This window comes from Saccopteryx bilineata, chromosome 1, assembly GCF_036850765.1.
Source record: "Saccopteryx bilineata isolate mSacBil1 chromosome 1, mSacBil1_pri_phased_curated, whole genome shotgun sequence".
In the NCBI taxonomy this organism is placed as follows: domain Eukaryota; kingdom Metazoa; phylum Chordata; class Mammalia; order Chiroptera; family Emballonuridae; genus Saccopteryx; species Saccopteryx bilineata.
The window spans coordinates 2,594,905-2,608,850 of record NC_089490.1 but is presented as its reverse complement, the minus strand read 5'-3'; the positions used below and the strand labels follow the sequence as shown (position 1 = coordinate 2,608,850).

At 46.7% G+C, this 13,946-nt stretch overlaps 1 protein-coding gene across 1 annotated transcript; it reads left to right on the top strand.

Annotated features, from left to right (window-relative positions):
• Window positions 1-344: 344 nt before the first annotated feature.
• On the top strand, window positions 345-8,022 carry LOC136321073 (HLA class II histocompatibility antigen, DQ beta 1 chain-like). Its single transcript, XM_066254148.1, has 6 exons — window positions 345-528; window positions 1,777-2,046; window positions 5,672-5,953; window positions 6,486-6,596; window positions 7,068-7,091; window positions 7,699-8,022. The coding sequence occupies exons 1-6, from the start codon at window positions 420-422 to the stop codon at window positions 7,710-7,712; spliced, it is 810 nt and encodes a 269-aa protein (XP_066110245.1). The 5' UTR covers window positions 345-419; the 3' UTR covers window positions 7,713-8,022.
• Window positions 8,023-13,946: the final 5,924 nt, after the last annotated feature.

The following is a 13,946-nucleotide window of genomic DNA, read 5'->3' as shown; positions in this document are numbered from 1 at the left end:
TGATAAATCATCTCTCACTTACTTTGCCCTACTAAAAGTCTCAAGTGTAAGAACAATAGATTTTAGTTAAATGTCACAAAGATGTCTGCTCCTCAATCATTTTTCTCTCTTGGTTCTTTAAACCCCTAAGGCATTCAATCTTCAAATCTTCTCCAACTGAGAGAAACTCTTCACAGGTTCATTCAGTGCAATTTGATGAGGACGCGGTTCCAGGCACTGGATAAAGAACCTTCACAGAGAACATCTGCCCAGAGACAGATGATGCACGTCAGCTCCGGTGCTGATTGGCTCCCTTCCTGGGACTCTCAGATCCCACCTTGCAGGGACGCTTTCACAGGGTTTATTCTCTGGAGTGACTCCAGTGAGGTCATCAGGGGCAGCTGTGTTCACCAGCATTACTTCTTCCTCTGTCACCGATCATGTCCGGGAAGACGGCTCTGCGGGTCCCCGGCGGCCTTCAGACGGCGGCTGTGCTGGTGACGCTGGTGGCGCTGAGCGCCCCCGTGGCCGAGGGCAGAGACTCTCCACGTGAGTGCAGGGCAGCTGACCCCAGAGCCGCCAGCCTGGGAGGGGCCCTGAGGGACCCAGGCCGGGCGTGGGGTGGCTGTGACCTGAGAATAGTCTCCTGTCACACGTGTCCTCTCTGGGAGAGAGAGCTCTGTTACATTCTCATTTCCACCTTCTAATGAGGAGGTGAGGACAGTCCCCATCCACCAGCTATAATGGAGTGAGGACAGGGTGCGCCTAGGACCAGGGACAGGAACAGGGATATTTATGAAGATAGAATTTCTCCAAAGAAGAGACACAGGATTGTCCTCTCGGGGTCCCCACGACCCTGTCTGGACTAAGTGCTAAGGACCTGGGCTGGGAAATGTCGGGAGCAGTGGTCTCCGTGGGGTCAGATGTGAGGAAAGGGACCCCACCTTCCTGAGCCCGAGTGGAGGGTGTGGAGGTGACGTCTTGGAATCTGGGTGCAGCTGAGTGGGGCCCACAGACACGGAGACTTGACTTCAGGGTTCCCTGCTCTGTGGTCACCTAGTGAGTGCAGTGGGGTTCGGGTCGTGAGTGGATGGAGGACTGGACTTGGGAGAGGAGAATGTGAGGGGGACTCACACACACTGGAAACCAGGTACTTCAGACACCGGATCCCACCTTCACGTCAGTCCTGTCAGTGTCCTGACCCCTGGGTGTGGGGGTGAGGGTCTTTCTACACAATCACACTCACGGTGTGGACGCTCTGAGGAACCGTCCCCGCTGGTAACCGGCACAGCGTAGCTGGGATCTGATTTACCTCATTGGAAATCCTGTGCTGTTCCCATGAATAACATGTTACTTTCTGGGAGTCGGGGTGCCGGTCCCTGCTAACCACACAGTGTGGGAAGGACGGCACTTAGTCGAGGTCACGAGTATGTGTTTCTCCGGGCGAGGACAAGCTGAGTTCTAGACGGTTCTCTCCTTCTTTGTCCTTCCTTCGTGGACACGCGTCTCCGAGGCCCCGGGAGTCCATGGAAAATGGGATTTCCTGTGGGAGGTCCTGCCGGACCGAGTGCGGGACGGATGTGAAGTCACCGCACCGCGTTCCCGTCCCGGCGGTCAGGCTCCGGCGGGGTCACAGGCCGCAGGCTTGTCCTCGGGGACACTTCCCCCTCTGTCCCTCCCTCTCCGCGGGCAGCTCCGGACGCCCGGGGCAGGGGTGGGGCGGAACATTCTCGGGCGGAACCCAGTTCGAGCGGCCGCGCGGGCGGCGGGCTGAGGCTGACCCCGCGGTCCCCGCAGGAGACTTCGTGTACCAGTTCAAGGGCCTGTGCTACTTCACCAACGGGACGCAGCGCGTGCAGCTTGTCACCAGCCACATCTACAACCAGGAGGAGTACGCGCGCTACGACAGCGACGTGGGGGAGTACCGCGCGGTGACCGAGCTGGGGCGGCTGGTCGCCGAGTACTGGAACGGGCAGAAGGACGTCCTGGACAGCACGCGGGCCGAGATAGACACGGTGTGCAGACACAACTACGGGATCGAGGCCCACACGACCCTGCAGCGCCGAGGTGAGCGCCCACCGTCCACCCTCGGCCGGGACGGGTCTCTGTGCGCGGGGACGGGCGGCCTTGAGACCTGAGCCCTGGGGCCGGACGGGACAGATAGCGGGCGCGTCCGGGGGGCTTCAGCGGGACTGACCCGGCAGCCGGCCCGGTTCTCCTCGAGCCCCCCACGCTGTCCAGAGCGGTGGCTCCTTTTTCGGTTCTTTCCACCCACCTGCGCCTGCGCTATTAGAGAAATGCAAATCAAAATACAATGAGATACCACTCACACCTGTTAGATTGGCTGTTGTCAACAAGACAGGTAACAAGTGTGGGAGAGGCTGTGGAGAAGAAGGAACCCTCACTCCCTGCGGGTGGGAATGTAGACTGGTACAGCCAGTATGGAAGAAAGTACAGTGGTTCCTCAAAAAAATAAAGAATGGATCTACCACATGACCCAGCAATCCCTCTATTGGGGTGGGGTGGGACCGAGGGAGGGTGTGCCCTGCTCCTCAGTGGCCACCTGGCCCGCGCACACCGGCTTGTGTGTCAGAGCCGTGACGTGTAATGTTTTGGCTTTTTGGTCTCAAATTATTATTCACCTCAATCCTATTTTCTTAAATGTCTGTCACTACTCCTGGACGGACCTCTCTGGCATGAGGGACAGTCACTAATGGAGTGAGCTCACAACCTCTGTGAGCTTCCTGCATAAATGTTCTAGCTGCCGTCCAGGTAGGCTCAGCAGGAAACACAAGGGTAAGAAGAGCCGAAAACTGACTTTATTATTTTGTCCAGTTTTGCTTAATGTGTTAACGTATACTCTTCTTCATTTGGATCTTAATAATTTAGAGTTTGTGACTGCAAAGTGTGAGGAAAAAAGTGTTTACTAAAATAAAAACAACACTTGAATGGTGTTGTAATTTCTTAGAAGAGCACAACAAATGGTTCAATAGAGCTGATTTAAAAAAAAGTATTATTATTTTATTATTTTTATCTTTTATTTACTGATTTTAGAGAGAGAGGAAGGAAGAGAGGGAGAGAAGGACAGACACATGGTTATGTTCCTGTGTGTGCCCTGACAGGGGATCAAACCCACAACCTCTGTGCCTCAGGATGATGCTCTACCAAACGAGCTATCCAGCCAGGGCGAGCTCAAGTTTGAAGTAAATAATTGATTCTGTGTAATAATTGAATAAAAATCATTTCAGGTTTCTTTTGACCTAGACCTGCCCCCCCTGTCCCCAGAAGCCCTGATCACCATCTCTATTATGCTACTTAATGTCACAACTACTTGTGTGTTAGGAATTAGCATCACCACTTTAATATACTAATATTGGTACATAATATACACTTTAATTAGCCCACAGCTATTTATCAGGTCCTGAAGCCTCCTCTGCATACAATGGTTATAATTTTCTATATCACATGCATATATCACATGGAAGCAAAGCCTCATTAAATCCAGTTATGACCAGAAGCAGCAAAATAAGTCTATTCTTGCCAATTTTCAGTGTTGAGACAAGATGATACTTCAGGGGATTGGGAGTTCACTGATGGGTCCCTATTGTGACCCCAGTGTTACCTGTATACATTCACATAACCTTTAGCTGACTTTACACTCTCTTGCTCTCTGACCCACATCCTCATGCCACCAACTACTTACATTTTTGTTATTTCATGTATTTTTCACAAAAAATTATTTTAACATTTTTCTCTTGAATTTGTGCTCTCTGTTTTAACTCTCAGTCCATCTGAGCTGACAGATTTTTTTTTTGTTATTTTTCCAAACCTGGAAACGGGGAGGCAGTCAGACAGACTTCCGCATGCACCCGACCAGGATCCACCCAGCATGCCCACCAGGGGGTGATGCTCTGCCCATCTTGGGGCGTCGCTCTGTCGCAATCAGAGCCATTCTAGCACCTGAGGCAGAGGCCACAGAGCCATCCTCAGCACCCGGGCAAACTTTGCTCCAATAGAGCCTTGGCTGCAGGAGGGGAAGAGAGAGACAGAGAGGAAGGAGAGGGGGAGGGGTGGAGAAGCAGATGGGCGCCTCTCCTGCGTGCCCTGGCCTGGAATCGAACCCGGGACTCCTGCATGCCAGGCCAACGCTCTACCACTGAGCCAACCAGCCAGGGCCTAAGCTGACAGATTTTATGAGTCCGTCTAGGTGACCATGGACATAGTCAGTCTCCAGGGGGAGAGCCTGAAGCAGAGTTGAAGTCTGAGGTGGAAGCGTGATCCCTTCCAGACGGTGGCTCAGAGGTGTCTGTAAAGAGTGCTGAGACCACCTGCCGACCTCAGCACGTCCCCCTTACTTACCTGGTCACTTCACATTCTCATCCACCCAGCCCAGCTCTGCAAGAGTCTCATAACACTCTCTACAGAGAACACACGTGACAGGAATGTCTGGTTTCAGAACAAGGAAACAGTTCTTAATAATGAGCGGATAGAGTAAGGCAGGCTGCTAGTAATTAAACTGGCTTGAATGTTAAATGAAAATTAAGAAAAAAAGAAAATAAGTGAATGTAATATTCTCAAATAGATAAAACACACATGGACTATGTAGTATAGTTTCTCACCATAGGAATAAGGGAGAGGCAGTAACACAGCTGGAGAGGTAGAGGGTGAGACATATAAATCATCAGTAGGGAGAGGTGTGTGGTATTTGACCACGAGCGAGCGGCCGTCTGAGAAGATAAGGGACTTCACAGTGTTACTGGTTTTCAGGTTTCCCTCTCTTTTTCTTCAAAAATTACAAACTTTTAAAATAACATTTATGTTTTGGCTCTATTGCAAGTACTTTTTAGGACTGGGACCATGGTCTGTTGTTTAATTTCTATTCCCAGGGCCTGTTAAATTTGTGTTTGTTGAATAAGTGAATAAAATGTAGGGGGCATATATGATGTTGCTATGGAAGTTTATGTATTTAATAACATAAATTTTTATGGAAAGCTCACCACAGAATGGCATCTGAGCTAAGGTTGGGCTAACGGCGAGGGAGATGCTTTGTTGATGGGCAGCATGTCAGAAGTGCTCTTGCTGTTAAATTCTGTTCTATTACACGCTGAGAATCATAGAACAGGGCCTGTTTGAGAAACATTGCTTTGAAGGAAGGATGTGATGGTCACTGCCGTCCTACTTTGTTGGATGTAGAAATGTCTGTACATTCCTATTTTTCAATTCATATTACTGTTCCTGGAGCTGTGACCAGTGCTGATGGTCTCAAATCCAGCAAGAGTCTCAAAACTGTTGTATTCTCTGTACTGTGAGGAGCAGCGGGACTAACAGAAAACAGTGTCACTGCCCGAGTGTGACTCACTAGAGCTGATCCCGATGGTCACTTTTAATAGTGTGAGGGAAAAGAAGTCCAGGGTTATTATCCTTAGTTAAAAAAAAATATTACGAATAGTGGCCTGTATAAGATAGCAATTAGTCAATTGGATTAAAAAGAATAACCCCCATAAAATGATTACTATTATCTCTTGAGACTGAAAGATAAACCGACCCATGTGTTTCCTTAAGCTAACAAAGAGGTCCCACTCACCTGGAATCAGGCATCTTTCACTCTGGTACCAGGAGAACTCTCCCCGTGGGGAGACTAGTCATGGGCTCTCACGTCTCACTCTGTCTTTTCCTGTTGTCACCCCCTCAGTGGAGCCCACAGTGACCATCTCCCCAGCCAAGACAGAGGCCCTGCACCACCACAACATGCTGGTCTGCTCCGTGACGGATTTCTACCCCAGACAGATCAAAGTCCGGTGGTTCCGGAACGACCAGGAGGAGACCGCCGGCGTCGTGTCCACGCCCCTTATTCAGAACGGGGACTGGACCTACCAGGTCCTGGTGATGCTGGAGATGACCCCCCAGCGAGGAGACGTCTACACCTGCCGCGTGGAGCACCCCAGCGTCCAGAGCCCCATCACCGTGGAGTGGCGTAAGGGGCAGCTGGTTTCCCTTCACCGGGGGCCCCACAAGACAGAGAACAAACGGGGCTTCCCTGCCCGTCCCACCTCGTCCCCGTCCCTGAGGTCACTACTGAGCTGGGTGTCACAGGACATGGAGTCCCTCTTGTGCCATGGCAGGGCCATCAGAGGATTCCTGACACTAGGGAGGTCACCATACACACCGTGGCCCAGAACCAGCCCCGGGCTCTGCAGGACTGACTGTGCAGCTGGGGACAGGGCTCCTAGGGTCCAAGGTTAAGGACGTGTCTCAGGAGCAGGGTCCACCCCCTCTCTCTCACCCACCCGCTGTGCCCAAGGGTTTACTGTCTGGTCCCTCCCCCTGGGGGGACAGATGGAGAAGTAGATCCCCCTGGCACCCCACCTCCCGTACCTCAGACTGGACTTCCGGCTCCCCAGAGGGACACTGAGGGTGTGGGGACCAGCGCTGACACCCGGCTCTGCTCCCCAGAGGGACACTGAGGGTGTGGGGACCAGCGCTGACACCCCGGCTCTGCTCCCCAGGGGCGCAGTCTGAGTCTGCCCAGAGCAAGATGCTGAGCGGCGTCGGGGGCCTCGTGCTGGGGCTGATCTTCCTGGGGCTGGGCCTTCTCATCCGTCACAGGAAGCAGAAGGGTGAGGGCTCTGGGGACCTGGGGAGGTGGGCTGTGGCTGAGACTCTGGGGGGGGGGGACTCTGCTTCTGGGAGTAACTCCCCTCCTGACCTGGAAGAAGGGGGCTGGGCTGGTGGTGGGGGCAGAGCAGGCTTGGGGGGGGACTGTGGTCTTTGACTTTACTGGGTGAAAGGTAGCCCCCCACAGATGTGACTGCTGGGGTGGACCCCAGACTTCTTACAGTTCATCTCTGTCTCACTGGATCCTTTTTGAAAGATTCTACTTTAAAGAAGGTCAGAGCATTGACTTCCCTTCCTTCTAGTGACAGATCATTCATTCTGAGGCATTTTAGCTTAGGGAAGTTAAGGCCTTGTGCCTGGTGGGGAGGGGAAATAAATGTCCAGTTAAGTCACTTATCTCGTTTCCCTTTGGGGTGGCGGAGGGACTGGCTGTTTGTGTAACGAGACCTTCTCTGTACAACTTCCTTCTGTAGGATCCCACGGGCCTCCACCTGCAGGTACTGTTTCTGCTCTGACTCAGTGGGGGGGGGGGGGGGGGGGGCTGGGTGAGGACAGGTAAAAGAAGGAGGGGTGTGAGGTGAGTGTGCCTGTCCCAAAGGTCTCGGTTCATGGCCTCTGCCCTGCCATGGACTCTAGGGTTAGGGGAGAACATCACCCAGTTCCTGTAGGAAGTTCTGGGCTTGTCATCAGGCCCCAGGGCTTAGCTCTGATGGCATCTTTCTGTGAGACGTGGAGCCAGAGCCGCGTCTTGTGTGTCTGACACTGAGATGGTGCCCACTTTGTGACGCATGTTGGTGGCCACTGCCTCTGGGCATTTATAAGTGACTGAAAGAGCCGACTAGCAGCAGAAGCAGGTGACCTATCATCTAATTCACTGAAAAGAGTGACGTCTCCCTATTCCCCAGAAGACAGCAGCTCCCTCACTTCTGTGTGGAGCTGAAGTGCGTGTCCTCTGTGGCTGACTTCACTTCACACAGACAGTGGGGGAGGAGATGACCGTATGCCCTGGACCTCAGCTCTAATCCTTTGAGGCTGCAGGACCCTGAGAGGAGGGGAGAGGGTTCGTCCTCAGGGTGCCGGTGCTGACCACTCTCTCTTCTGCAGGGCTCCTGCACTGACGCCTGAGGAAGCTTCACTGGGCTTGGTTTTTGCTCCTCTGAAATGCGTGCCTGTTCTTGCCCGGCTGTCTGTTAGCCTGTCCGTCTCTTAGATCAGAGTCCTACAGGGAATCCTCAGTCCACCTCCCGTGACCCCCCAAGGATGTGACTGCGATGCTGCCTCCTGCCCTCACTTGGAGCCTCTGCCTGTCCCCACCCAGGTGTCCTGTCTGCATTGTCCCCCCACAGCCTGTCCCAGAGAGCACATTGCAACCAATTACCTGCCTGTGGAGCTGTTTATCATAATTAAACACATTCTGAGTTGTCTGTATCCCGAACCTCCTTACATGAGCAGAGGTAGGAAACCACTGCAGAATGAAAGGAACATATTTTGAGGTGACCCAGCCGGCCAGGGACCAGAAGGAGGGGTTTCCTTGAAAGGAGACTAGAAGCATCTTGGGGTGCCGGGTAAGGTGGGAAGGAGACAGAGTATCATTTCCATCTTAACATCCTCATGGCTCTTTAGCCCTGGTGCTGAGTGCGGGGGCCCTAGGGTGCACTGGCCGCTCTTCCAGTTCAGTGAGAATCCTGTAGGGAAGTCCGCTGGACTTGTTTCTGGATGGATGCAGTGGCCTCTGGTCACTGATGCTTCAAGTATATTCTGGCAAGTCTCATTGATCAGGGTCAATTTTTATTTTTGAGAAAGTATAATTGGCAATAAAAGTGTTACTTTTGGTTTCAAATGATAGAAATCCAACACAGATTTACTTTGTTTATGTTACAAGTTAACCTGGGGTCAGGTTGATTTCAGAAGAGACTAGATCCGGATGTTCAGTGAGTTATTCCCTCTCTGTTTTGTCTCTGTCTGTGCCCCTTCTCTCCCTGGGTGTCTCTCTTGGCCCCTGTATGTTTCTCTCAGTGTGTCTCTCTGCACCTGTGTCTCTGTCTCCTTGTTGGGTCTCTTCTCTGCCTCGCTGCCTCTTGGTCTCACTTTTCTCTGTCTGCACCTTGGTCACTATGCACCTGCATCTCTTTACTCCTCTGTTTCTTTCTGCATCTCTATTTTCTGCAATATGTTTCTTCTCTTTCTCATCACCTCACCTCTGATCTCATCTCTATGTGCATGTGTATGTCTTTCTGTATCATATGTTTCTAGAGTGTCTACCAGAGTTTTAACCATTTTAGCAAAGATTCTGGTTGGCTCACCCTGGGTAACATGCACACGTCTCCAAAGCATCACCTTGTACATGGGATGTAGACCACTGGTGTGCTCGTCACATGTTTTAGGAACAGTGACTGGATTTTTCCATGTCTTTGTGTTGCTGAAAATGACCTCCTAGAGTGACCTCCTCTGCACCTGTCACGTGGAGCCCCCCAGCTCCCTCTTACAGCGGAGCAGCACGGAGGCATTTTGTTTCTTGTGGAGCCCGCAAGACAAGAGGCAGAGCTCCCTCGGGTTCTAGTCCTCCTCCATGGGTGGGTGGGGGCTGCTCACTCTCATCCTATCTGTGTCTCCTGTACTGTAAGCTGCTGGCACTGCTGAGGTGGGATGCTTAGAGAATGGAGCTCCTGCTGTCTGTGAACATCCTTTTCCCAGGTGTTAGGAAGGTCACTATACACATTGATCCTTAGACATGGACCCAGCCCTGAAAGCCGGTCTCCATCCACCTCATCTCTGGGTTTTGTCATTAAGGTGGGTGGCTGGGAGCTTATCTCTAAGGTTCCAGAGGACCCTGCTCCAGAGGGGCAGCCATTCCCTCCTCCCTGCTCCCTCGCCCACCCACTGGGCCAGCGACAGCTCCTTCCTTCCCCTGCATGGGGTCCGAATGGAGAACTAGGCTTCCTCGGGACCTCCATCTCCTGGAATCCCGGCTGCCCTGCAAGTTGTCTGCAGGAACTCGGGGTGTGGTACAGACAGTCATACGTGGGATCCTGCACTCCAAGGGCATAGTCTGACTCCGCTGAGCACAAGATCCTGGGCGGTCAGAGTTTTTGTGCTGGTTTTGTGATCTCCACAGGGTCAGCGTTGTCATTCACTGTAGGAGTAAAGACAAAGTGACACTTCTGGGGGAGTGGAAGGACTTGTGTGGGTGTCCAGGGAGCCCTTCGTTTCTATATGTAGCTTTTTGCTTTTGACCGTTCAAAGATGAGAGGTGGGGCTGGATACTGAACATGACTCAGAATTTAGGGAGACATTGAGCTCTGACTTTTCTAGCTGAAATATAAGCCTCTTTATACCCTTTGTAAGGGTAAGTGGTAGAGTATATTCTGAGGCATTCTCATAGTTCCACAGTCACCCTGACCTCATGCTGGATTTTTTTTTTAATGAAACTGACAGGTTGGGAGAGAGAGTAAGAAGATTCAACTCATACTTGCATCACTTAACTTGTGCGTTGATTTCTTCTCATACATGCTTTGATCAGGGATCAAACCTCAGGTTCAAGCCAACCCAGTGTCCCTTTGCTCAAGACAGCGACCTTTGAGCTCAAGCTGGGGACCTTGTTTCTAAGAATCCTAATTAGAAAGACTTTAATAATTTGTTTGCTCTTAAATGCACCTTCCTACTAAATTTGTGATGATTTTCATTTTATTTTATTCTCTGTCATATTGCCAGATTTTCTGAAACCTTTGCTCTTCCCCCTTTAACCTTGTCTTTCACATGGTGTATACCATTTTGTCTCATTGACAGATACATTTCTTCAACTCTCCTTAAAGTTTTACCAAATTATACCTGGGTCCTGGTTTCTTTCTCATATTACCTTTTTCTTTTCTTTTATAAATTATACCATTTATAATTATATATTTGTGGAGTTATTTCATATATATATATATATATATATATATATATATATATATATATATATTTCCCACACTGGAGTATAATTTTTGTGAAGACAATGAAAGCATCTATGTTCACATTATTTTATTCAGTCAGAACATGGTATGTATCCCATACTGGTACTCAATGACCACTTTTGCATTATTATTTGAATTAGCAAATATTTTAATAAAGTTTGGGGCTTAATACAGTCAATAATAAAGGGAACATTACTTCACTTTCTTTTGCTATTATTTCTTGCTGTTTATACAATCTTTAGAGTTACATTTCTGAGAGTCCTCTAGCCTATAGCCTAGAGTAGCACTGGATACTCAGGCTTTCCTAAGTGTGCTAAAAGAAGAGAAAACTTTAAAAATCATCACAATTCAAATCGAATGCTTCTGTGCCTTTTTTTAAAACTCCCTTTCCCCTTTAATAAGCTCCCCACTCCCCTTTCTTCTGGTAACCAGCATACTGTTGTCTGTGTTATGAGTTTCAATATTATATCCCTCAAGTGAGTGAAATTATATGGTTCTTAGCTTTTTCTGACTGATTTTTGCACTTTGCATAATATTCCCAAGGTCTGTATAAACAAGAAAGTCCATTCATGTTGTTGCAAATGGCAGTATTCCACCTTTCCTTATGTCTGAGTGGTATCCCATTATATATATGAACCACATCTTCTTTATCCAATCACCTACTGAAAGATACATTGGTTGTTTCAATGACTTGGTCACCATGAATAGTGCTGCAACAAACAAAAGAGTGTATATGTCTTTGCAAGAAATGTTTTCAAGTATTTGGCTGGATACCCAGAAGAGGGGTTGCAGGGTTATATGGTAACTCTATTCTTAATTAACTGAGGAAGCTCCATTCTGTTTTCTATAATGGCTGTACCAGTTTACATTCCCACCAGCAGTGAGTGAGGGTTCCTTTTTCTCCACAGCCTCTTCAACACTTGTTATTATCTGTCTTGTTGATAATAGTCAATCTAATGTGTGTGAAGTGGTATCTCATTGTAGTTTTAATTTTAATTTTTCTAATAGTGGAGTTGAGTATCTTTGCATTTATCTGTTGGTCATTTGTATGTCTTCTGAGAAGAAGTGTCTGCTCAGGTCCTCTTCCCAGTTTTTAACTGGATTATTTGTTTGGTTTTGAGTTGTATGAGTTCTTTATATGTTAAGGATATTATCCCCTTATCAGAGTGTTTGCAAATATCACCTCCCATTCAGTTGGTTGACTTTTTGCTTTGTTGGTTTCATTTGCTGTGCAGAAGCTTTTTAGTTTGTAATATTTTTATTCATTTATTTTTGTTTTCCCTTCCCTTGCTTTTGGGGTAAATTCACAAAATTCTTCTAAGACCAAGGCCCATGAGTTTAGTTCCTATGTATTCTTCTATGTAATATATTATTTCAGATCTTATATTTGTTCTTTGACTCATTTTGAATTAATTATTGTGCAGAGGTCAAACTGTAGTCAAGTTTCATTCTTTGGCATGTTGCTTTTCAATTTTTCCGGCATCATTTATTAAAGCGGATTTCTTTTCTCCATTGTATGTTTTTGGCCTCTTTGTTGAAAATTATTTGTCCATACACATGTGGTTTTATTTCTGCGCTTTTGATTCTGTTCCACTGGTCTGTATGTCTGTTTTTCTGCCAGCACCATGCTGTTTTGATAAATTAGCTCTGCAGTATAATTTGAGGTCAGATAGTGTAACACCTCTGGCTTCATTCTTTTCGCACAGGATTGCTTTGGCTATTAGGGTCTTTTATGGTTTTATACAAATATGATGTTTTTTTGTTCTATTTCTTTAAGGAATGACATTGGAATTTTGATAGGGATTGTATTAAATCTGTATATTGCTTTGGGCAATATGGCCATTTTAATATGTTGATTCTTCCAATCCATGAACATGGAATAGTTTTCCAGTTTATTGAGTCTTTTTCAGTTTCTTTCCATGCTTTGTACTTTCAGTATATAGGACCTTCACATTCTTTATTGTTTATTCCAGATATTTTATTCTTTGGGTGAAAGTGTAGAAGGAATTGGTTTTTTCATTACTTTTTCTAAAATATCATTGTTAGTATATAAGAATGCAGTAAATTTTTGGACATTGATTTTGCATCCTGTAACTTTACTGTATTTCTTTATTGTTTTTAACAGGGTTTTTTTTTTGGTTGAGTATTTAGGGTTTAGAACTATCTCATCTGCAAAAAGTGATATTTTTACTTCTATATTTCCCATTTGAGTGCCTTTTATTTCTTTCCCTTGCCTGATAGCTCTTGCTAGGACTTCCAGAACTATGTTGAATAGGAGTGGTGAGAGGGACATCTTTGTCTTTTTCCTGATTTTGGAAGAAAAGTTTTCAGTTTTTCATCATTAAGTATGGTATTAGCTGAGGGTTTGTCATATATGGCCTTCATTATGTTGAGGTACTTTCCTTCTATACCTATTTTATTGAATAGTTTTCAACATAAGTGAAGTCTTCTGGTCCTGGACTGTTACTGGTTGGGAGGGTTTAAAAATTGGTTTACTCTCCTCACTATTGATCAGTATATTTAGATTTTTCAATTCTTCATGAGTTAGTCTAGGAATGTCTTATTTTTCTAGGAACTTATCCATTTCTTTTAGGCTATTGAATTTGGTGGCTACAGCCTTTCATAGTTAGGTTGTTTACTTGGGATCTCTCTTGTTTCTGGGGATAGGCCTGTAATGATATAAACTTCCCTGTTATTATAGCTTCCGCTGTTTCCCAGAAATTTTGATATGTGATGTTGTCATTCTCATTGTCTGTATATATCTTTTGATTTCTCCTTCTATTTCTTTTTTGACCCGGTCATTTTTTAGTTGTATGTTGTTTAATCTCCACACATTTGTGGGTTACTTCATTTTGCAGTTGTTCCTAATTTCAAAACATTGTGATCAGAGAATATGCTTGGCATGATTTCAATCGGTGCCGACATTTTGTCTTTTCTGGAATGCTTAAAAAATCCCCACAACTTTGTGTTATGGAAAATTTCAATTACACTGGGGAACAAAATTTTTGTTGCATCCACAAAAACACTTGTTCTTACCTAATTCGAGTATGCTCAAATCTGATAGTAGTTTTTCTCTGTAAGTTACAGTTTCTTTGCAATTCAAGATTTTAGGTTTTCTTCTTATTGTAATATTTTCAATATTTAGTTTAACATAATGAAGTACAATGTCTTCTTGGGCATCATCTTTGTGAAAATATAATAATTTATATAATGCAGTAAATACACTAATACACTAAAAGATATGATTGCATCAGAATTTACATTTTCAAAATAGAACATATTAAAACACTTATTTTAATCATAAAATTTGCATAAAACTTATTTAAATTCTATTCAGGCAAAAATTTGCGTTTGTAGCTCTTGCGTTTGTGTACTTGTTGAGGACAATCTCGTTTGATG

Coding starts and splice junctions, on each gene's coding strand:
- LOC136321073 (XM_066254148.1), top strand. CDS start 420: ATGTCCGGGAAGACGGCTCTGCGGGTCCCCGGCGGCCTTCAGACGGCG. Junction 2,047..5,671: donor CACGACCCTGCAGCGCCGAG/GTGAGCGCCCAC, acceptor TCACCCCCTCAG/TGGAGCCCACAGTGACCATC. Junction 5,954..6,485: donor CCCCATCACCGTGGAGTGGC/GTAAGGGGCAGC, acceptor TCTGCTCCCCAG/GGGCGCAGTCTGAGTCTGCC.